We start from the raw sequence: 22,656 nt of genomic DNA, 5'->3' as shown, positions 1-22,656 counted from the left end.
GCTGCCTTCCCCCCCCCGGGGGGAGCTTCCCGCTCTGGCTCCTGGTGGGGGTTTGGTTGGTTGGTTGTTCGCGTGGAACGGGAGCGCAGGAGCCCTGGCTGCTCCGGGACGACGGGTTCGGGGGACGCAGACCTGCCCGGGGCCGGCGGGGCACGGGGGGCTCGGTCAGCCCTGCCGCCCTCCCTCGCACTTCTGCTCCGGGTGCGGGGCTGGGGGCCCCGGGGCTGGGGGCCCCGCTGCTGCCGGGGGAGCGGCCCCGCCGGGCCCCCCGCGCCGGGAGCTGAGGCCGCTGCGCCCGCCCCGCCCCCTGCGGGGCGCGGCCCCTTTAAGGGAGGTGAGGGCGGAAGCGCTGGGGGGCGTGGCCTCCTGCCCTCTCGTCGCTCTCGCGAGATCTGCCGCTTCCGGCGCGAGCGCGGCCTTTTCCGCAAAGGCCCGGCCAAGATGGTGGGTGCGGGCGCGGGGCCCGGCGGCCGCAATCCGGCTCCATCCGCCGCGGGGGCGGCGGCCCGGGGCTGCGGGCGCCGCTGGCAGCGGGGGCGGCGCGGGCTCCCCCCGGGGGGGCGGGAGGATGGCGTCCCCGGGCCTCGCCGGGGCGGCGGGAGCGGCGCGGGGTGAGCGGGCTGCGGGGCGGGGGCTGTCGGGGCGGCTCGGGCCGCGGTGTCCGGGGCGCTGAGCGCGGGTCCGGGCGCCCTGACACCCCCCGCCCCGGCTGCAGGCGGAGGTGGAGCAGAAGAAGAAACGAACCTTCCGGAAATTCACCTACCGGGGGGTGGACCTGGACCAGCTCCTCGACATGTCCTAGTAAGGGGCGGCGGGAGCGGGGCCGCGTTACCCCAGTAACCCGGGCTTGGGGCGTTCCTGGGCGCTGTGACCCCCTTGGTGCTCCCGGGGGCCGGGTCTGGGGCTGCTCCTCTTCAGCGTCTTCATCAGGGCCCGGGGGGGGACGGAGCGTCCCCTCCTCCCGCTCGCTGCGGATCCCGAGCGGGAGGCCCGGGGGGGCCTCGCACCCCGGGACAGGCCGGGGCTGGACCTGCTGGGGGGCAGCGCTGCCCAGAAGGGCCTGGGCCTCCTGGCGGACACCGGGGCCCGCGGCTCCCTGGGATGCAGCAGGTAGAGGGAGGTTTCTTCTCCCCCTCTGCCCTGGTGAGGCCGCATCTGGAGCACATCCAGTGACGGGCTCCTGAGGAGCTACTGGAGAGAGTCCAGTGGAGGGGGATGAGGGGACTGGAGCGTCGCGCTGGTGAGGAAAGGCTGGGACCGGGGGGCTCTTCATGTTGGGAACATCTCAGGGGTGGGATCAGGCTCCTTCCAGTGATGGGACAGGAATGTCAGGAGACACTTTTTGACCTGGAGGGTGACAAAGCGCTGGCAGAGGGTCGTGTCACCTCCAGGTGGGGGTTGAGGTTCCTCCAGAGGAGGCTCCCAGCCCGTGTCCGGGCTGCCCAGGGGGGTTGGGAGTCTTTAGAGATCCCGGACCCCACCTGGACGCGACCCTGTGGCACCTGCTCCAGGTGACCCTCCCTAAGCAGCAGGGCTGGACTGGGGCTCCCCTGGCTGGGGGTCACTCCCGGGGGGCTCCTGCCCTTTGGGAGCAGCCCCCCAGGCTCCCCCCTCTCCGCCCCTCCCAGCGAGCAGCTGATGCAGCTGTACAGCGCCCGGCAGCGCCGGCGCCTGAACCGCGGGCTGCGCCGCAAGCAGCACTCCCTGCTGAAACGCCTGAGGAAAGCCAAGAAGGAGGCACCGCCCATGGAGAAGCCCGAGGTGGTGAAGACCCACCTGAGAGACATGATCATCCTCCCGGAGATGGTGGGCAGCATGGTGGGCGTCTACAACGGCAAGACCTTCAACCAGGTGGAGATCAAGGTGAGGCCTCAGGCTGGTGCTGAGGGGAGGGGCCGGGTTGGGTTTTCATTTTGATCACTTTGGGTCATCCTGCCCCTCCCTTAGCTGAGGGGGAGGTTGAGGCTCCTGCTTGGAGCAGAGCTGGCCCCGAGGGTCACCAGGGGTCCCTCCTGATGGCTCTGGGGGCCTCACGGGGCTTTGGTGCAGCTTGGGAGGCTGGTGTGAGCTGTGTGTGCTGCTGGGCCCTCCCTCCCTGCCCACCGGCAACTCTATCCCGTGAAACGGATCCATGAGGCTTCCAGGGAGTGGAATAACCCACAGGCTGCTGTGACCTGGTGTCACCCGTGGGATTCAATGTCGTTTTCTGGCATTAAATCCAACCCGGACCTGTGTGAAGAGCCCCTGCGGCTCGTGTGTCCCCTCCTGGGGCTGGTTGGGGGCGTGTCGGGGGGTCTGGCCCAGCCCCCTCCCCAGCTCCATGGAGGTCTCTCCTCTCTCCTGCAGCCCGAGATGATTGGTCACTACCTGGGGGAGTTCTCCATCACCTACAAGCCGGTGAAGCACGGCCGGCCCGGCATCGGCGCCACCCACTCCTCCCGCTTCATCCCCCTCAAGTGACCGGGGCCTCTCAATAAAAGACCTTCCTCCCCATTCTCGGCGTTCCTGGGCTTTGGTGGGGGCTGGGGATGGGGAAACCCCCTCGCTCTGGCTCAGGAATTGCTGTTTTCCTGATGGTTTCCCCCTGGTTTTTGGTGCTCCTGGTGAGGGAATGCTCCCAGTGAGGTGAGATTCCTTCAGATGGGGGGTGGGTGGGATCGTGGGGCTTCAGAACCAGCCCCCCCTGGAGGGAGAGAAGGTGCCAGTGGTGAGATCCCAAACTGTTTTCTCATCCCAAACTTGGGATTCTGAGGGGTTTTGGGTGGCTTGGGGGGGTGAGCTGGGGGCTCCCAGCCTGTTCCCTGCGCTGCTCCAGAGCCAGGATGAGGTGGATCATTGCAGGTGGGTGGCTGCAGGTAGGTAATCCCAGGTGGGCAATTCCAGGTGGATGATCCTGACTGGATGATCCCAAATGGGGGTGGTGCCAGGTGGGTGATTGCAAGTGGATGATCCCCAGTGTGGGTGATCCCGTGTGTGGCAGATCCTAGATGGATGGTTCTGGGTGAGTGATCCCAAGTGTGACTGATCCCAGTGGATGATCCCAGTGGATGATCTGCTCTGGCTGAGCCCAGGGGAGCTCAGCAGGGGTGGAGGAGCCGTGGGGGGAGCGCCCGGTTGTCACTGTCCCCGCTGCTCCGGGCAGGAGGCTCCGGTTTCCCCCTGTCCTTCCGAGCCCCGCCGTGTCCCGGGGTTTGTGTCCCGGGGTTTGGCCGCCGCCTCCTGGGGATTGTGGCCGATGTGACAAACGTGCCCCGGGGACCCGGAGTGGGACCCCCCGGCGGGGAGGGGGGGCAGTGGCCGCAGCGTCTGGCGCCGCCGCGTGTGGCTCAGGTCGCAGGTACAGGCAGAGCAGCAGGATCGGGCCTGGGGCTGGATCCGGGGGGATCGTCCGGGGGGGGTTCGGCTGGGGGGGTTCGGTCGGGGGTCCCGCTCCCCCGGGGGGGCGGGGATTGGTTGGGAGGGCTGATGTGCGGGGGGTGCTGCTCCCCCGGGGGTGCTGACCCCGCACCGGGCAGGATGTGACATCCCCCCCCGCCCGGGCCGCGCCCCCCCCCCCGGGCGCGGTGACAGCCCCGGGTGCCCCCGGGGGGCAGGTTTGTCCCCAGGATCGTGGGAACGGGGCAGATCCCGCAATCCCCGAAGGTTGAGGAAGGGGTGACTGGAAAAGAGGTGAGGGGGGGGGGGGGGGGGAAATGCAGATCGCACGGGGGGGCCCTTCCCTCCCTGCCCCGGCAGAGCCCGGGGGGGCGCGGGGAGCCCCCGCCCTGCAGCGGCCGCGGCGCCGCTGGAAAATCCCGGCCGGGAGCGGGGGGGGCGGGGGCGGGATGCGGCTGCTCGGGGCCGCGCCGGCTCCGCGCCCAGCTCCGCAACCGCCGCTGCTGCCGCCGGGGATGAGGTACGGCCGCACCTGCCCCCGCAACCCCGCACCCCGACCCCCCCGGGGGTCCCGGCGGCTCCGGCCGCTGCAGCCGCCGGGGACTGGGGGGGGTCGGGGGAGACGACGGGGCCGGGGGCAGGGGGGATCGGGCTGGGGGGGGGTGTCGGGGTGCGGTGCTAGGTTGCGGGGAGCTGGATGCGGGCGGAGGGGTCCCCATGCGCGCCCCCGCGGAGGGTCGCCCCGGCTCTGGGTGCGCGGAACCCACCGTCATGCGGCGGGCGCGGCTCCATCCCGGGGGATCGGGCGGAAACGGGGGGATCTGGAGGGATCGGGGGTCCGGAGGGGGGGGGGTGTCGGTGGGTATTTAACACACACACACACCCCCCCCCCCGCATCGTTCCGCATCCCCGGCCGTGGGGACAAAGGCCGGGGCTGCGCCGGGAGCCTCGGGGTGGGGGGGGCGGCGCAGCACCCACAGTCCCCATCATCCTCATCCATCCCCATCCTGTGGACAGGGGGTGGGGGGCAGCGGGGCCCGTGTTTGGGGGGGTCTCCGCTGGGGTGGCAGCATCTCCCCCCCTCCCCCCGCCACACGATGCGAACTCGGCTCCTCCCGAGGCGCTTCCCTCAAACCTGCACCCCAAATACGCATCCCAAAGCCGCCCCCCCCAAACTGCCTCTTAAAAATCTCGGCCCCCAAACCCGCTCCCCCCAACCCTAAAACCCCAGACCTGCCCACGGCTCTGCCCAACGTCCCCGTGGGTGTGGGAACCCAGGGTTCCCAGGGCTGTGTCCCCATGGAGACGTGTCCCCAGCCCCCCCCCCGGGTGGGGCTGCTGCCCCAGGCAGGGGCTGCCCCCATCCCTGCCCCCCAGCCCTGCTGCCCCCTCCCACAGCCTCCCCGCCCGCAGGCTGGGGCGAGAGGCAGGCGTGGGGGGGGACCTTGGGGGTCTCTGCATGGGGGTGTCTCTGCTGGGGGCCCCCACCGGGGCCCTTCCAGGTCTTCACATTGTTCCAAAGGCTGCGACGTGCGTGTGCAGGACACGCGTGTGTGCGTGTGCGGGAGCAGTGACTGCGGGCTGTGGGTGCTGCGGGGGGGCGGATGCAGCGTGTGGGGTGGGAACGGGTCCCACGGGCCAGTGTCACTGTGTGTCCCCCGCGTGTGTCACCCGCGTATGTCCCTGTGTTTGCTGCCCAGGAGCAGGGCAGGGGGGGCTGCGTGTGCGGGGCCGGCCTGGTGCTCCCTGGGGTGGCTTTGCTGTGGTCGGGGGTCCCCGGGGCCACCGCGCGTGTTCGGGTCGATCAGCGGGGTCTGGTGACAACACGGTGTTTGTTTAAGGTCCCGGGGGGCTCCGGGAGCCGCAGCCGGTCGGGGGGCTCAGATGTGGCTTCTGCCGGAGGTGGCTGCGCTCGGCTGATGCTGCAGTGCTGGGGACCCCCCTTGTCCCCGTCCCTGTCCCCATCCCGGGGCTGGGGGAAGCCGAGGGGTCCGCAGGGTGCAGCGGGGCACCTGCCCTGCCCTGCCCTGCCCTGCCCGGGCCCCAGGCCGGCCCAGCGCGGTGGCAGGTGTGGGGCGGCTCAGCGTGGCGTGGCGTGGTGCAGCGTGGCACGGTGACAGTGCGGTGACAAAGTGGTGGGGAGCAAAGGGCTGGGGGGGGCAGGGCAGTGCCGGGGGGATCCAGGCCCCGCTGGTGGTGCCCGAGGAGCCGGGTGCCAGGGCCCTGAGCCTTTGCACCCCCCGGGCTGCCGAGCCCCCGGGGGACACGGGGATCCCTTGGGACAGGGACTGTCCTGGTGCCAGAGCATGGCTGCAGCCCTGGCCCCCTCTTCCCCCAGCTCTGCCCCCCCCTTTCCCGCAGCCCTGGCCCCCCCTTTCCCCATCGTGTCTAGACGCTTCGCAAATGCAGGTGCGGCCGCGCCAGCCCCTCCCCGCGGGCTGCGGCTCCCCCCGCGCTGCTGGGGCCCCCGGCCGACCCTGCCGGGGAACGGGGGGTGCAGAGCTCAGACCCCCCCCCCAGCAACCCCCCACCTTCCCAAGGCCCCCCCGGGGCAGGGCAGGAAAGGGGCTGGAGCTGAAGGCTGGTGTGGGGCTGGTGGGGTGGGGTGCCCCAGCCCTGTGGCTGAACCGACAGCCCCCCTGCAGCTGGGGGGGGGTCCCACAGACCGGCCACCGCCCCACGGGGGGGCTGCAGCAGCCCCCAGGCCCTACCAGCCCTTGTCGGCCCCAGCAACGTCCCACCCCCCGCAAAGCAAAGCTGTCACTGCAGAGCTGTGGAGATGGGGGGGGCCGGGGGGAGGGGACGTCTCCGTGCCTCAATGACCCCCCCCCGTGTGGTGGGGCTGGTGTGTCCATCCCGGGGTGTCCAGCAGTGAATGTCCCAGCCCGTCCCGAGCCGCTGCAGCATGACACAGCGTGGGGGGGGCAGCGGGGGGAGTCCTGGCTCTGAGCACTTCGGCAGCGCTGAGAGGTTTGGGGTTGGGGTTTGGGGTGCGGGGGGGGGGAAGGGGGGGGCACGGACCCGCCTGCGCTGCCCCATCCGCTGTCGCCGTAGCAACGGGAGCCCCTGCCCAGCCCGCATCCCACATCCCGCATCCCTCACCCGTAATCCTGCATCCCACCTCCCTCCTCCATCCTCCTCCCGCATCCCTCATTGTCCATCCCGCATCCCAGCCTGTGTCCCGCATCCCGCATCCCACCCCCCGCCCTGTCCTCCCCCGCCTAATCCTCCCAGGGCCTGTTTCTCTCCTGGGGGGCTCTGCCCCCTGGGCAGTGGGTGCGGGGGGGGGCGTTGGATCCGTGGGGTCTTTGTCTCCTTGTGGGAGCGTGGGCAGAGCCGGGCAGTGGGGAGCTGGGGGGGGGTGCCCAGGAGGGGGCAGGATGGGGGTGTCCCCCTGCCCAGGTGGGGTGTAGGGATGAGGGAGCAGTTTTGGGAGAGGGCCGGGATGGCTCCAGGGTGGGGGGGACATCGGTGGGACCTCGGGGAGGGCGCTGGGTCCCACTGCTGCCCCATGGGACCTCTGTGGCGGGGGGGGGGTGCTGCGGCCCCCCCGAAAAGGGCTTGGGGAGGCACTGGGGGGCCAGGGGGTTGGGGGGGCTGCTGCGGGGGGGAAGAGGAGTGGAAGATGGTTGGGAGAAGGAGAAGACAAAAGAGAGACAAAGGGGGAAGGGAGCGGAGAGCTGAGCTGCTGCAGAGGGTGGGAATCGGGCAGGGGGGACTGGAGCGGCTGGGGGAGACCTGCCGGGGGGGGCTGGGGCTGGATGCTGGGGATGTCCCATCTGGGGGGGGCACAAGCTCTTGCTGGGGCATCTGGGGAGGGGGGTTTGGGTGGTGGGGGTCCTCCCACTGCTGTGGTCCTGGGTGGGTGCTGGGGAGATGTGGGGGGGCTGTGGGGTGGGCTGCAGGGACCCCCCCGGGTGCTGCCCAGCTCTGCCCCCCGCGCAGGCGCTGGAGGGGGTGAAGATGTCGGGCTCCATCGCCTCGTACGAGCAGCTGGTGCGGCAGGTGGAGGCGCTGAAGAAGGAGAACAGCCACCTCCGGCGGGAGCTGGAGGACAACTCCAACCACCTCTCCAAGCTGGAGAATGAGACCTCGGACATGAAGGTGGGAACAAACCCGGGACACACACACACACCCCCAGACCCTGTGCCGGGGCTGTGGGGAGGGCACGTGGGGGCTTCCCTTCGCATACCCCCTCCCCAGTGGCTCCATCCTTGTTTTAGGAGGTCCTGAAGCACCTCCAGGGGAAGCTGGAGCAGGAGGCGCGGGTCATGGTGTCCTCTGGGCAGACAGAGGTCCTGGACCAGCTGAAAGGTGGGTGCCCAGGCAGGGTGGGGAGGGGGTGTCCCCACTGAGCCCAGCCTCATCCTGCTGTCCCTGTCCCCAGCCCTGCAGATGGACATCACCAGCCTCTACAACCTCAAGTTCCCCCCAGAGGTCGCTGGAACTGGGCGCAGTGCTGAGGACAGCCCACCAGCCCCAGCGCCACACCGGGACGGTGCTGGGGACCTGGGCAGAGCCACCATCCGGATGCTGGAGGAGCTGGACAGGGAGAGGTGACAGCCCCGGCGGGGGGGGGTGGGATGAGAGGACAAGAGAAAATGTGATAGGATGAGAGAAAATGGCCTCGAGTCGCCCAAGGGAGGATTAGATTGGGTACGAGGAACAATTTATTTACTGAGTGGCCAAACAGTGGAACAGGCTGCGCTGGGGAGTCACGGAGTTCAAGAAATATGCAGATGTGGCACTTGGGGACATGGTTTAGTGGGCACGGTGGGGCTGGGTTGACAGCTGGACTTGATGATCTTAGAGGGCTTTTCCAACCTTTATGATTCTATGAAGCAGGGGCTTGGGGGTGGTGGGGGGAGCTGCACTAATGGGGCTCAACCCCCTCCCCAGGTGCTTTTTGTTGGGGGAGATTGAGAAGGAGGAGAAGGAGAAGGTCTGGTACTACGCCCAGCTGCAGAGCCTGGCCACACGCCTGGAGGAGCTGCCCCACGTGGAGACGGTGAGTGGGGGGCCCCCCAGGCCCTGGGGCATGGGCAGGACCTGCCCTCCCCTCACTCTGTACCCCCCTTTGCCCCCCAGTTCTCCATGCAGATGGATCTGATCCGGCAGCAGCTGGAGTTCGAGGCCCAGCACATCCGCTCGCTGATGGAGGAGCGATTCGGCACGGCCGACGAGATGGTGCAGCGGGCACAGGTCGGGGGGCTGGGGGGTCCTGCTGCCCCCTCCTCACCTGGGGGGCCGTCTGGCTGCCCTGTCCTGACAGACTCAACCCTCTGCACCCCCACACCCCGCTCTGTGCACCCTCACACCTCGTGATCTTGCGCCCAGGGCTGTGCCCTCTTGCACCAGCTCCTTGCACACTTCTCTCACCTCTCTGCACCCCCAGCCCTGCACAGCCTCTCTCCTGGCTCCGGGGGGTCCCGGGGGGGTCCCAGCTCTCACTGACACCCACTTCACCCTGCAGATCCGCGCGTCCCGCCTGGAGCAGATCGACAAGGAGCTGATGGAGGCGCAGGACAAGGCGCAGCAGCCGGAGCCGCAGGTCGGGGGGACGGGGCTGGGGGCCCGGGCGGGGGGGCCGGGAGCAGCTCCTGCCATTGTTCCCGTCCTGTTCCCATCGCCCGTGGCAGCGCGGCCGGGCTTTGTGTGGCTCGGGCAGCGTGAAATGGGCAGTTGCCATGGAGACCAGAAGTAGGCCATGGCACCGCGGGCGGCTCCGCGGCATCTGCGGGCGAGGGAGACACCAGGGCGGGGGCCCCCATTGCCCCCAGCCCCCCATCACCCACTGCCCCCATCACCCACTGCCCCATCGCCCCATCCCTATCACCCATTGCCCCCCCCCATCGCCCCCATCCCCATACTGCCCACGCCACCCCCCACCACCCCTGCCCCCCACCCATGGCCCCTCCATCACCCCATCCAGCCCCACATCCCCCCATTCCCTACTCACACCTGCAGCTCCAGGACGTGCTGCTGGGTTTGCTGGCCCTGGGGGGCCTGAGGAGCAGGGAAGGGCTGGGCAGGGGGGTCTGCACCCTGTGACCTGCCCCCCCTCTGTCCACTCCTTGCAGCTCTGTGGGAAGGTGCCGGGCACTGAGGGGGACGGGAGCCTGGACCCCCCGACCCACCCTGAGGAAGGGGGCAGCAGCAAGGTGAGGGGCAGCTGCCCCGGGGCTGGGGGGGTGGGGATGCTGTCCAGGGTGGGGGTGTCCATGCCTAACCCCCAGCCCCCTCCCGCAGGTGGAGGTGGTCTTCTGGCTCCTGTCCATGCTGGCCACGCGGGATAAGGAGGACATGTCCCGCACGCTGCTGGCCATGTCCAGCTCCCAGGAGAGCTGCCAGGCCATGCGGCGCTCGGGCTGCCTGCCCCTGCTCATCCAGATCCTGCACGACTCGGAGGGAGAGCCCGGCCCCCCCGAGAGCCCCCCCAGCGCCAAGGACGCCCGCATGCGGGCCAACGCCGCCCTCCACAACATCGTCTTCTCCCAGCCCGATGAGGGCCAGGCCAAGAAGGAGATGCGGGTGCTGCACGTGCTGGAGCAGATCCGCTCCTACTCGGAGACCTGCTGGGACTGGCTGCAGATGCAGAGGCGGGACGGGGGGCGAGGCCCCGGGGGCAGCGCAGGTACCGGGGGCAGGGGGTGACACGGGGATGGTCCTTGGACTGGAGCTGCTCTGCTCTGGGGACAGGGAGGGAGAGTTGGGGTGTTCAACCTGGAGGAGAGGAGGCTCCAGGGAGACCTTAGAGCACCTTCCAGTGCCTGAAGGGGCTCCAGGGAAGCTGGGGAGGGGCTTGGGACAAGGGCAGGGAGGGAGAGGACAAGGGGGGATGGATTGAAACTGGAAGAGGGGAGATGGAGGTTGGACGTGAGGAGGAAATTCTTGTGTGTGAAGGTGGTGAGACCCTGGCCCAGGTTGCCCAGGGAAGCTGTGGCTGCCCCATCCCTGGCAGTGTTGAAGGGCAGGTTGGATGGGGCTTGGAGCAGCCTGGGCTGCTGGGAGGTGTCCCTGGCCATGCAGGGGGTCAGAACTAGATGATCTTTAAGGTCCCTTCCAACCCAAATGATTCAACGATGATGATGATGCCCGTGTGTACACACGTGTGGCAGTGCATGCAGCTGTGAGCATCCAGCAATGGGGACACCCCCCCCACCTCCCAGTGCTGAACCCTAGGGCTGACCCCCCCCCTTGTCCCCACAGCTCCAGTGCCCATCGAGCCCCAGATCTGCCAGGCTACCTGTGCCATCATGAAACTCTCCTTCGACGAGGAGTACCGGCGGGCCATGAACGAGCTGGGTGAGCTGGGGGGTTGGCTCCAGCCTGGAGGGGACCCTGACTCCCTGGGCTGACAGCAGCAGCACCGGGGATGGGGTGGGGCCAGAGGGTCCCTTGCCCATGCCACCCCCTCTCCCGTCTCCCAGGTGGGCTGCAGGCAGTGGCTGAGCTGCTGCAGGTGGACTATGAGATGCACAAGGTGACCAACGACCCCCTGAACCTGGCGCTGCGGCGCTACGCCGGGATGGCCCTCACCAACCTCACCTTCGGGGACGTGGTCAACAAGGTCGGGGGGAGCTGGGGTTGGGGGGGATGGGGGTGGGGAGTGGGGCTGGGGGCTCTGGCATCACCCTCACCACCCTCATCCTGCTTGCAGGCGACGCTGTGCTCACGCCGGGGCTGCATGGAGGCCATTGTGGCTCAGCTGGGCTCCGACAGTGAGGAGCTGCACCAGGTGGGTGCTGGTGCTGTGGGGGATCCCCCCGGGGAGGTAGAACCTCCCCCCCTATCCCTGGAAATATCCAAGGTCAATTTGGACAGAGCTTGGAGTAACCTGATTGAGTTGACCATGTCCCCGCTCACAGTAGGGGGATTGGACTGGCTGGTCTCTTCCCACTGTGGTGGGCAGGGGGTTGGTCCCTGCACCCACCTGCCCCGCTCTGCCCTCCCAGGTGGTCTCCAGCATCCTCAGGAACCTCTCCTGGCGCGCTGACATCAACAGCAAGAAGGTGCTGAGGGAGGTGGGCAGTGTCACCGGGCTGACGCGGTGCGCCCTGCACGCTGGCAAGGTGAGCGCCGGGGCGGTGGGGGCAGGCGCTGGGGGCCAGGGGTGGGGGGGCTGGTGGTTGTGACCCCTCCCCACGACAGGAGTCGACCCTGAAGAGCGTCCTGAGCGCGCTGTGGAACCTGTCGGCGCACAGCACGGAGAACAAAGCTGCCATCTGCGGGGTGGAGGGAGCCCTGGGCTTCCTGGTCAGCACCCTCACCTACAAGTGCCAGAGCAACTCGCTGGCCATCATCGAGAGCGGCGGTGGGATCCTCAGGAACGTCTCCAGCCTCATCGCCACGCGGGAGGACTACAGGTGAGGGGGGCTGCGGGGTAGGGGTGGCACCAGGGAGGGGTCTGGGACCGTCCTGATGCCCAAGCGTGTCTGCCTTGTCACACAGGCAGGTGCTCCGGGACCACAACTGCCTGCAGACGCTGCTGCAGCACCTGCGCTCGCACAGCCTCACCATCGTCAGCAACGCCTGCGGGACCCTCTGGAACCTGTCGGCCCGCAGCCCCCGCGACCAGGAGCTGCTCTGGGACCTGGGGGCGGTCGCCATGTTGCGCAACCTCATCCACTCCAAGCACAAGATGATTGCCATGGGCAGCGCGGCCGCTCTCCGCAACCTCCTCACCAACCGGCCCCCCAAGTACAAGGACACAGCGGTGGTCTCGCCGGGCTCCTGCATGCCCTCGCTCTACATGCGCAAGCAGAAGGCGCTGGAGGCCGAGCTGGACGCCAAGCACTTGGCTGAGACCTTTGACACCATGGAGAAGCAGAGCCTGAAGAGCCAGAGCGCCAAGAAGCCCATGCGGCACATGGAGAGCCTGGTGAAGGACTACGCCTCCGACTCTGGCTGCTTTGATGATGACGAGGTGCCCAACATCTCCACCGGTGTGGAGACAGCCAGTGCCTCTGTCCTCTCCATTTTCCTCAACTCCTCTTTCCTGCAGGGGCAGGCGCTGCCCCGGGTGCTGGCGCAGAGACGCTGCCCAGAGCCGGAGAAGGACGGCAGCGGGAAGGCGGCCGAGCCCAGGAAGCTGCCCCTGCCGGAGGATGACGTCTCTCTGGCTGCCGAGAAGTTGGCCAACAAGATCTCCAGCACGGTGGCCAAGATCGACAAGCTGGTGGAAGACATCTCCACCATGCACACGTCCTCGGATGACAGCTTCAGCCTCAGCTCCGAGGACCACTGCCTGGACTGGCAGTACGGCCCCGAGGAGCTGCCCGAGGCGCGCGCCCAGTCCTGCTCGCCCTGTCGCCTCTCGGACGCTGGCGCCTTCGGCAAGCGGGAGGGCCTGAGCCGGGCGCGGGCGCTGCTGCGGCTGAGGACAGCGCAGACCAGCCTGTCCAACGACAGCCTCAACAGCGGCAGCACCAGCGACGGCTACTGCACCAAGGAGCACATGAAGCCCTGCACCAGGGCTGCCTTCCTCGACTACCGGGACGAGCTGCAGCGGTACCAGAAGCGCCCGAGCCGGCTCGACCTCCAGAGCATCCTGGGTGGAAAACCGGAGCGGGGGGAACCCAAGGGCAGGGACGCGGCTGAGCCGGAGAAGCCGGAGCAGCAGGACCTGCCCGAACGGGCCAAGAAGACGGTGACTTTCCCCAGCCCCAAGGCACTGGAGGAGCCCGAGTGGAAGAAGGAGGCAGGCAGCAAGCTCTCCCCCGACCCCCAGGTCCGCACCATCAAGCTCTCCCCGTCCTACCAGCACGTGCCTGTGCTCGAGAACACAGCCAAGAGTGGTGCAGCCACCAGTGCCAGCCACCACCCCTCCCTCATGGGCAGAAAGCAAGCCTGGTTGCCCCCCACCCTGCTGCAGACAGCTGAGACCCTGAGCAAGATCCCGGAGAAGCTGCCTGCCCACCCGCCGGCCACCACGGAGCAGGAGTCAGTGCAGAAGTACTCAGTGGAGGACACCCCGATCTGCTTCTCCCGCTGCAGCTCCCTCTCCTCCCTCTCCTCAGCTGACAATGTGCTGGATGGGCAGAGCCACAGCGAAAATGACCTGGACAGTGATTCCTCCCTGGAGATCCTGGAGATGGAGGAAGGAGATGGGGAAGGTGAGAATGGGAGGCAGGAGAAGGTGGCAGATCCAGGTCTGACCACACCAGTGGGGATTTCCCAGCCCATCACCATCCCCTTCCCAGAGCGTGACAAGGTCTTCCTGCGGGAATCATCGCCATCCCGCCAGGAGGACCTCACACCCTCGAGCTCCTCAGAGAACTACATCCAGGAGACGCCACTGGTGATGAGCCGCTGCAGCTCCGTCAGCTCCCTGGGCAGCTTTGAGAGCCCCTCCATCGCCAGCTCCATCCAGAGCGACCCCTGCAGCGAGATGATCAGCGGCACCGTCAGTCCCAGCGAGCTGCCCGACAGCCCCGGCCAGACCATGCCCCCCAGCCGCAGCAAGACACCCCTCTTTGAGCTGGGCTGTCAGCCAGAGAAGGAGACCAGCCAGTTCAACATCCAGTGGGAGAACAACGTCAAGAAGTTCATGGAAATCACCGACTTCAAGGAACGCTTCCAGCTGCCCCAGGACCTGGACTCCATGGTCTACTTTACAGTGGAGAAACCCAACGAGAACTTCTCCTGCGCCTCCAGCCTGAGCGCCCTGCCCCTCCACGAGCACTACGTCCAGAAGGACGTGGAGCTCAAGCTGATGCCCAACTTCCCAGAGAAGAGCAGCCTGAATTTTGCGGCTCACGAGAAGCGGGAGGAGCGGCGGGAGGAGCGGTACCTGGAGGGCCGGTGCCGGGCCGAGCGCCCCGAGCCCCCCGACGACGACGACATCGAGATCCTGAAGGAGTGCATCAGCTCTGCCATGCCCTCCCGTTTCCGCAAGGTGAAGACCTCCCTGCTCTCCGGCCAGGTCCTGCACCCCCAGACAAAGAAGCCGGTGCACGTCCCTGTCTACATGCTGGTGCCAACCCACGCCCACCCCAGTGTCCCCAAGCACCTTCGTGCCACCGCCCGCGACCTCTTCAAGGATGACGACTCCTTCACCGACTCAGCTGACGGGACCCCTGTCAACTTCTCCAGCGCTGCCTCGTTGAGCGATGAGACCCTGCGGTACCCGGCTGCTGAGGAGGCTGAGCACCCCCGTGGCGGGGGGCCGGGGCGCCCGGTGGGGGTCTTGACCAAGGGGCACCAGGAGGCAGGCAATGCCAGCCCCATCCCAGCCAGGAGAGCCACCTCTAGCAGCACCAGGCTGAGCTCAGCCTGCACAGGGAAAGCAGGAGTGGAGGGAAAGCGGGGCCAGGCCCCCATGAGGAGCCTGGAGCTGGAGGTGGGGGACAGCAGTGGTCCCCCCGGGAGGAGGGATGTTCCCCAGGAAGAAGGGGTGGCCTTCCAGTCGCTGTGCCACACCACGCCCACGGAGGAAGCCGTCTACTGCTTCTACGAGCAGGACTCGGACGAGCAGCCCGAGGTGGGCAGGGAGGTGCCCGGCAGCGCAGCCCAGCCTGGCTGGGGTCCCAGGAGGGAGCGCTGGGCTGGATCTGTCCCCCGCAGGGACCCTGAGCCCCCTCCCCGGCCGGCGAAGGTGAAGCCCCAGAACACCCTCATCGCCGACGAGACTCCACCGTGCTACTCCCTCAGCTCCTCCATGAGCTCCCTGAGCGATGCCAACCTCTCTGAGGGTGAGGAGAGGGGTCAGCCCTGCAGCAAAGCCCCCCGGGGGCTGCGGGCGGGAGGTCAGGCCCAGGGGGGCTCCCCCAGCCTCAACTCGGAGGATGACCTGCTGCAGAACTGCATCGGCTCGGCCATGCCCAAGCACTGGCGGCCCTCGGCTCGCCGGAGGGTGGTGGAGCGCAAGCAGAAGCCGGTGGGTGCCGGCGGGAGGGAGCGGAAAGCCGAGGTCAGACATCTCCCTGCCGAGGACGCCGGCTCTGACCGGGGCTCGGACCTGGACAGCGTGGAATGGCAGGCCATCCAGGAGGGTGCCAACTCCATCGTCACCTGGCTGCACCAGGCTGCTGCCTCCTTCTCGCGGGAGCCTTCCTCTGAGTCTGACTCCATCCTCTCCTTCATGTCAGGGCTCTCGGTGGGCTCCACCCTGCAGCTCTCCCTGGGCAGGCAGGAGAAGAAACGGGCTGGCAGCGCGGCCGGCCGGGATGGGGCGAGGAGGGAGCACAGCAAGACCCGCCCGGAGAGGAAGGACGCGCCGGGTCCCGCCAGCCGTGGCAGCGTCAGGGCAGAGCGGAGCCCAGCACCCGCCAAGCCCCTGCCCAACCTGCCCGTGGTCTTCCGGGGCAGGACAGTCATCTACATGCCCAACCTGGCCAAGGATGCCCCAAGCCCACGGGCCACCCCGAAAAAGAGCCCTGCGGCGAAGCCCGAGGCTCCAGCAGCCAAGAACCTTTCCCTGAGCCAGCAGCGGTCACGGAGCCTGCACCGGCTGGGAAAACCCCCCGAAACAGGGGAGCTGGCGCTGCCCAAGAGGAGCACCACGCCGCCCGCCCGCATCGGCAAGGGGCCCCCCTCCTCGGGATCCTCCCGCACCTCCACCCCGTCCCAGCACGCGCCCAAGAAGCTGCCGTCGCCCTCCCAGTTCACCAAGCAAAGTCCCCCGGCCACAGGCAAAGCTGGGGGCTCTCCCTCCCCACCAGGACCCCCTGCCAGAGCCCCGAACCCCAAGTCCCCGGCCCCCAAACAGTCCAAGACGCAGAAGTCGCCCGTGCGCATCCCCTTCATGCAGAAGCCCAGCAGGAAGGTGGCACCAGGCCGGGGGGCCATGCCGGTGCTGGAGGAGCAGGCGGATGGGGGCAAAGTGCAGGGCAGGGGCCCCGGCCGGCTCAACCTGGTGCGGATGTCGTCCACCCGCTCCAGCAGCAGCGACTCGGATCGCTCGGGCTTCCTGCGCCAGCTCACCTTCATCAAGGAATCCTCCAGCCTGCTGCTCCGGCACCGCGCCGAGCTCTCCCCACCGCAGCCGTCGGCCTCGCTGCCCCGCCGGGCCTCCCCGCAGCGCAGCCGCGCCGCGCTCCCGGCCGTCTTCCTCTGCTCCTCCCGCTGCGAGGAGCTCAAGGCGGCCAAGCCAGTGGCCTCTGGCCCACGGCCCCTTGTCCCCAGGGTCCAGCCGGGTGGCAAAGTCCCCACCGGTGCCAAACCGCCACGGAGAACCAGTTCTGAGAGCCCGTCCCGGCTGCCGGTGAAGACCAGTGTCCCCGAGCCCTTCAAGAGGTACTCGTCCTCGCCCAACATCGCCGTGGCGCGGCGCACGGGCAGCCCTTCCTCCGTGCTCTCCGCCCGCTCCGAGGCTCCGCGGCGGCCGCCGAGCGAGGCGGTGCCCGGCGGGCAGCCGGCCAAGCCCCCGGTGGTGGTGATGAAGGGCACGTGGCGGAGGATCCGCGATGAAGACATCCCCCACATCCTGAAGAGCACGCTGCCCTCCTCCGCGCTGCCGCTGGCGGGGGACGGCGAGGACGAGCCCCCCGGCAGCTCCGGCCCCAGGAAGACCAGCGATGCCGTGGTGCAGACCGAGGACTTCTCCACCACCAAGACCAACTCCAGCACCTCTCCCACGCTGGAGACCCGCCCGGGACCCCCGCCCGCCGGTGATGGTGAAGCCCCGGCCCCCACCAAGGCCGCTCTGCCCATCTCCTTTGGCCACGAGGCGCCGGCCGGGACCTTCCCCACCAGCCGGCACAGCTCCCCGAGCAGGGCCGCCCGTGTCACCCCCTTCAACTACGTCCCCAGCCCCATGGCGGTGACAGCGGTGGCCGAGAAGGCGGTGGAGAAAATCCAGGCTTGAGCAGCCTCTGCAGGTGAAGCCCCAGTCAGGGTCCCACAACCCCCTTCCTTCCCCACGGGAGGGGGACAGTGACATTGGACAGCTGGGGACTGGTGAGTCACCCCAACCTGCTGCCTCCCCCCGCTGGGGTCCTGCTGCACCCGAGCCCCACAGGTCCCCGTGCCAAGGACCAGGCAGAGCCATGGGGACCCGCTGGGGACGGCACTGATGCCCCAAACCGAGCTGCATCTCGGTGGCTCCATCTCCTCCCCCCCCCCAAGGGATGCCCCAGGACTGTGTCCCCTTGTCCCCCCATCCTGCCTCAGGCAGGGGCTGAGCCAAGGGCCCGATCCTGAGCACTGGGACACCCCCCGCACACTCCAGCCCTGCAGCTCATCCCGCTCCAAGGCCCAGCCCTGCCAGTATCACAGCTCATTTATTAACTGGGGAGGAACACACAGCTGGGCCAAGGCAGGGAGAGGCCCGAGGGAAAGGGGGAAAGCGTGTGGCTGTGGGGAGATGGGGCTGGGACCCCCCATTTGTGCTGGAGGCTCCTAATTAAGGCCCCTGGCTGATTGCTAATGGGTAACATGTGGCTTCCACTGGCTCAAGGCAGCGCTGGGTGGAAAAGGTGCTGGGGGGTTCTCAGGGTCCCGAGGGGCTCATCCTCGAGGTCTGCTCAGAGGGTCATCACTGGGTTGGGGAGCTGCCCTGGGAGGGGACAGTGTGCTGAGCTGGCCCCGGGGCACCCAACCCCTGAAGAAGGGTCTGGGCCCCCTTGCCCCCCAACCTGCAGCCCCCCAGCTCCCACCCAGCGTGGCAGAGCCCCCATCACAGCCGGGACCCTGGCGAGTCCCCACGTGCCGTGGACACGAGTCCATCCAGGAGTGGATTACGCCCACAAGCATGGGGGCTCCCAGCCCCGAAGCACCAGGGACATCCCCCCCCTCCTCCTGCCAGTTGGCTCCTTGTGCCAATAGAGGGAGGAGGGATGGGCTCTGAAGGGACACCCCCCCACCCAGGTGCTCCCTGACCCCCCTGGGTGCCTCCTGGTCCTCCCAGCCCACTCACTTTGGATGGGGTGATGTCTGAGCCCCTTGCCACACCAGCACCAGGGGGGGTCTGGCAGGGATAGACATGGGGCTGTGGGGACATGTGCAAGGGACACACAGGGGTGCAAGGGGCCCTGGGGAGTTGCACTGGGGCCATGGGGGTGGGCACTGAGGCACCAGGGCTGTGGGGACAGGCACGAGGTCCCCAGGAGTGTGACATGGGGACAGGGACACCGGTGCCCAGCAGGACCCAGGCTGAAGACAAGGGGACTGTCCCTGGGGGCAGCAATTGTCCCCACTCCTGAGTGCTGTGACAGAGCACGGGATGTGCTGGGAGGACTGGAATCACCCCATACCTGGGCACAGCCCCAGCCTGGCTCTGTGACAAACCCCCCAGGCCCCCTGCCCACCCCCCGCACTGTATCTATGTACCAAGGACATTCCTTGCCCCGGTCTCTGGGCAGTGTTAACAATTAAAAGCCAACCTGTGTAAATAGGAAAGGGGGCCTCTCTGTCCCACGGCCCCAGGCCGGGCGGGGGTGTTTGCAGCCCCTCCGCAGGGTTTTCTGAATCCATTTCTTGTGTTTCACGGCTGAAGAGGCGACCGGCGGCTTGAACGGGTCGGTGGGATGGGGGCTGGTGAAGGACAACACGCCGGCCGCCCGGCCCCCGCACACCAGCGGGCCCCCCGAGTCACCCTGGGGGTGCTGACAGTGGGGATGGGCCCTGCCTGGGGGCCGGGGGCTCCCCCCCCCCCGTGGCCAAGGGAGCATCTCACCCCTCTGCTCGGGGTGAGCATCCCCCCAGCTCCTCACCTTGGAGGGTCCCGAGCCCCTCTGGCGCCCCTGGAAGCAGATCATGGTGGGGCTGATCTCGCCGTTCCAGAAGCGGCTGTTGTTGCACATCCGTGTGTCCAGCACTGTCACCTCCAGCTCCTGCAGCGTGGCCGAGAGCCCCCCGCGCTGGCGGACCCCCCACCCCGCCAGGCTGCAGCCCCCCCCGGCCGCCGGCTCCTTCCCCGGCAGCTTGATGAGCCGCCGCGTCCTGCCCAGCGTCACCGTCCCCTCCAGCTGCGGGCAGGGGGCAACCTCAGACCCCCAGCACGTCGGGGGGGGTGGCCGAGGCTGGGGACACACACACACACACACTCACACACACACACACACACGGAGGCAGCACACGGGATGTCACTGAGCTGTGCACACGCTGGGAGGTGTGAAGAGGAAATGTCACCCGGCCCCGGCAAGGTGTGAACCCCGCGTGTGTGTGTGTGTGTGTGAGTGTGTGTGTGTGTGTCCCACCAACCCTTGCCCACCTGCAGTAGCAGCAGGTCGTTCTCCATCGTCCGGCGGTCGTAGCCGGGGTGGGGACAGGCTGCCCGGATGCCCAAGGTCTGCGTGGCCGCCCCGCGCTCCCGCAGGCTGTGCAGCCCCAGCACCGCCCTCACCGCAGCCCCCCTCCTGCCCCCCGGGAGCCAGCGTCGGCGGGGGGGCTGGGGAGATCCTCGGCCCCCATGTGGAACCCCACCGAGACCCCCATCCCTCACATGCAGCCCCACCAAGACCCTCCTTCCCCACATGGAGCCCACTGAGCCCCCATCCCCCACATGGAGCCCCACCGAGACCTCCTGTCCCCCACTTGGAGCCCCACCGAGACCCCCATCCCCCACAGGGAGCCCCACCGAGCCCCCCATCCCCCACAGGGAGCCCCATAGAGACCCCCCGTTCCCCCCTTGCACCCCCACAAGCCCCCACGCCAGGACTCACGGCGGCAGGCAGTGCGCAGCCGTCAGCACCCAGCGCCGGTGCAGCAGTGCCCCCCCACAGGCGTGGACCCCCCTGATCTGGATGGACACCATGTAGGGCCTGGAGTGGGGTTTGGCCTCGTGCCCCCCGATGACCGACGGCTGGAGCCAGCCCCGCGCTGCCGGGGAGAGGAGAGTCTGTCCCTGCCCTGCCCCAACCAGCACCCCCTGTCCCCCACCACTTCTGGACCCCCTCCTGTCCTCCAGCCCCTGCTGCCCCCCCAGCCCCCCAGCACTCACCGGGGGCAGCCGAAGGCAGGGTGAGCAGCAGCAGCAGCCCCAGGCAGCCCCTCGCCCCCATCCCTCCCTGTGCCTCTCTGGTGACAAAGCTGGGCGCGAAGTCCCACGTCCTGTGTGACAGCAGCACAGGGTGGCAGTGGGGAACAGACCCCCCGCTGGGTGGGGGGGAGGGGGCAGGAAGGGGAAGAGGCACCCGTGGGGCAGGGCAAACACCTCGGGGCTGGGGGGGATGGAAAAACCACCCACAGCCACCCCGGGGTTTTATTTTACCCTCCCCCCCTGCTCACAGGTGACAAAAGTCACATCCTCACTTCTCCAAGAAGGGTTTTAATGAGATTGGTGACAGTCTGAAGCAGAGGACAGACCCCCGGGGGGGCTGTCACCACCAGCCCCTCAGCTCTTTGCTGTCCAGGCCGGGGGGCGCCGGGCTCTGGCGGCTGCCGAGCGGGGTGTCCTCAGGCTGCCCACCAGCCGCTCGAAGAAGAAGTTGGCCTGGAACTCCAGCCCCGTGAGGTGCTGCAGGAAAGGGGGCACCTCAGCCTTCTTCACCCCCACGCAGACGGGGATGACCTTGGTCCCGTGGCAGTGGATGATGTGATACAGGTTCCACTGGGAAACCTGCTGGCACCACGGGTCGCGCAGGGACCTGGCAGAGAGGAGGAGGATGGCCACCCGGCTGGCCTCGATCACCTCCACGGCAGACGGGATGACACAGGTCCCGGCCACTTGGTCCTGGTGCTCCACATATCCCTGAAATCCCTCTTTCTTCAAGCGCTCCGAGATGTGAGAGGCCACGTGCTCGTCCTCGGGGCAGTACCAGAGGGAAAAGTCGTAGGCGAAGCGGCGGCGCGTGGCGGACATGTCACCAGGCAGGGACCAGGGCAACAACGTCACGGGCAGCAGGGACCAAACCCCAGGTGGGAACTTTCCTTCCAGCACCAGGAACCGGCCACTCCCTGGGGAAAGGTCGGGCTGCCCGGCCCGAGTCACCGGCAGCAACGTGGGAACAGCGAACCTTCCGCAAACCAGATCTGCCCCCTTCGGGCAGGTGAAACTGTGGGGTGTCCAGGGGGGTCCTGGAGGAGTCCCAGGGTGTCCAGGGCAGAGCAGAGGAGTCCCGGGGTGCCCAGGGGGCTCCTGGAGGAGTCCTGGGGTGTCCAGGGAGGAGTAGGGGAGTCCCGGGGTGCCCAGGGGGCTCCTGGAGGAGCAGCCCCCCTCAGCAGGCTTTCTGCCTCATCTCGGCCATGCCGCTCTCCAGCGCTGCCCCCGCTCTCTGCAGCTCCTCCCGCCGCTCCCGCAGCCGCTCCCGGGATTCCTGCAGCCGCTGGTTCATCTCCACGTAGGAGCGGCTCTGTCGGTACAACCGCTCCCGCTCCTCGGCGGGGCTGGGGGAGCCTGGGGGGGCGCAGAGCGGGGGCTCAGCGGGGCTGCTGGGACCACCCCCCGCATTGCTGCCCCTCCCCACCGCAGGGACTCACCTGGGGAGGGTCCGGGGTCCTGGCGGGGCTCGGCGGGGAGGAGGAAGACGGGGTCTGCCGGGTGGGTGCCCTGCACGTCGGCCAGGACCTGCTCCAGGCTGGGGGGCTCGGGGCGCGAGGGCAGAACCCGCTTGGCCTTGGAGGTCATCCCGGGGGGGCCGCACACACGCAGGGGGGCTGGGGGGGTGGGGGGGCGGGATGAGACTCTGGCCCCAGACAGACAGACAGAGCCCTGCGCACTGCCCTTCAGACAGACAGACCTACCTCTCCCCTCCCTGTGCCCCCCCGAGACAAGCAGACCCCCCGTCACCACCTCCCCGAGACAGACAGACAGACGGACAGACGGACGGACAGACGGACAGTCCTACTCGCTGCCCCAGGACAGGCAGCAGCTCTCGTTGCCCGTCAGACGGACAGAAAGACCGACCACCCCTTATCCACACCAAGACAGACAGACCTCCCCCTTCCCTACCCCAGGATGGACAGATCCCCTTCTTGCCGCACCTCCAGACAGACAGACAGACAGACAGACAGACAGACAGACAGACCCCCCCCTTACCCAGCCCAGGACAAACAGAAACCTCCCCCCTCGCCGACCCAGGACAGACAGACAGACAGAGCCTCCCCCCAGCACAGACCGACCGACGCCCCCCGCCCCTGTCCCCTCCCAGGACAAACAGACAGACCCCCCCGCCCTCGGGACGGACAGACAGACAGACAGACAGACAGACAGACAGACAGACAAAGCCCCCCCGCCCCCTCCCCAGGACGGACGGACGGACCCACCGCGCTGCGCCCCCGCCGCCCTCCTCTCTACCTCACTTCCGCCCCGCCCCTTTTCCCCACATGACCACGCCCCCTTGGGGTGGCCACGCCCCTTCTCTTAAAGGCGCCGCTGCCTCCAAGGAACCGCGCGGTATT

The 22,656-nt window shown here is 68.4% G+C and overlaps 4 protein-coding genes across 8 annotated transcripts; 2 read left to right on the top strand and 2 right to left on the bottom strand.

The window, feature by feature from the left end:
- The first annotated feature begins 362 nt into the window (after positions 1-362).
- RPS15 (ribosomal protein S15) lies at positions 363-2,493 on the top strand. The gene is made up of 4 exons (XM_051639537.1): positions 363-444; positions 716-801; positions 1,629-1,863; positions 2,347-2,493. The coding sequence occupies exons 1-4, from the start codon at positions 442-444 to the stop codon at positions 2,458-2,460; spliced, it is 438 nt and encodes a 145-aa protein (XP_051495497.1). The 5' UTR covers positions 363-441; the 3' UTR covers positions 2,461-2,493.
- A 1,119-nt stretch (positions 2,494-3,612) lies between these two features.
- Positions 3,613-17,688, top strand: APC2 (APC regulator of WNT signaling pathway 2). Of its 3 annotated transcripts, none has more exons than XM_051639369.1 (15): positions 3,613-3,669; positions 7,321-7,479; positions 7,599-7,689; positions 7,763-7,931; positions 8,275-8,383; positions 8,464-8,577; positions 8,849-8,926; positions 9,456-9,536; positions 9,625-10,009; positions 10,585-10,680; positions 10,806-10,945; positions 11,036-11,113; positions 11,331-11,447; positions 11,527-11,741; positions 11,827-17,688. In XM_051639369.1, exons 2-15 carry the CDS (start codon positions 7,339-7,341, stop codon positions 17,180-17,182), a joined length of 7,170 nt encoding a protein of 2,389 aa, XP_051495329.1. In that variant the 5' UTR covers positions 3,613-3,669; positions 7,321-7,338; the 3' UTR covers positions 17,183-17,688. The 3 variants fall into 3 exon arrangements, with proteins under 3 accessions (XP_051495329.1, XP_051495330.1, XP_051495328.1); XM_051639370.1 differs by lacking the exon at positions 3,613-3,669 and adding an exon at positions 3,861-3,895; XM_051639368.1 differs by lacking the exon at positions 3,613-3,669 and adding an exon at positions 6,110-6,345.
- Positions 17,689-18,686: 998 nt separating this feature from the next.
- LOC127394177 (granzyme M-like) lies at positions 18,687-20,107 on the bottom strand. The gene is made up of 4 exons (XM_051639989.1): positions 19,980-20,107; positions 19,529-19,670; positions 19,029-19,283; positions 18,687-18,911 (listed from the first exon to the last, which is right to left on the bottom strand). Exons 1-4 carry the CDS (start codon positions 20,069-20,071, stop codon positions 18,687-18,689), a joined length of 714 nt encoding a protein of 237 aa, XP_051495949.1. The 5' UTR covers positions 20,072-20,107.
- Positions 20,108-20,568: 461 nt separating this feature from the next.
- Positions 20,569-22,557, bottom strand: C24H19orf25 (chromosome 24 C19orf25 homolog). 3 transcript variants are annotated; one of them, XM_051639546.1, is made up of 3 exons: positions 22,522-22,557; positions 21,736-21,912; positions 20,569-21,652 (listed from the first exon to the last, which is right to left on the bottom strand). In XM_051639546.1, exons 2-3 carry the CDS (start codon positions 21,881-21,883, stop codon positions 21,474-21,476), a joined length of 327 nt encoding a protein of 108 aa, XP_051495506.1. In that variant the 5' UTR covers positions 21,884-21,912; positions 22,522-22,557; the 3' UTR covers positions 20,569-21,473. The 3 variants fall into 3 exon arrangements, with proteins under 3 accessions (XP_051495506.1, XP_051495507.1, XP_051495508.1); XM_051639547.1 differs by having other exon boundaries at positions 22,518-22,535; XM_051639548.1 differs by having other exon boundaries at positions 22,492-22,534.
- Between the last annotated feature and the right edge of the window lie 99 nt (positions 22,558-22,656).

Source organism: Apus apus, chromosome 24, assembly GCF_020740795.1.
Source record: "Apus apus isolate bApuApu2 chromosome 24, bApuApu2.pri.cur, whole genome shotgun sequence".
Taxonomy (NCBI): Eukaryota; Metazoa; Chordata; class Aves; order Apodiformes; family Apodidae; genus Apus; species Apus apus.
The sequence above is the reverse complement of the archived record's forward strand: the minus strand, read 5'-3'. Positions and strand labels throughout refer to the sequence as shown.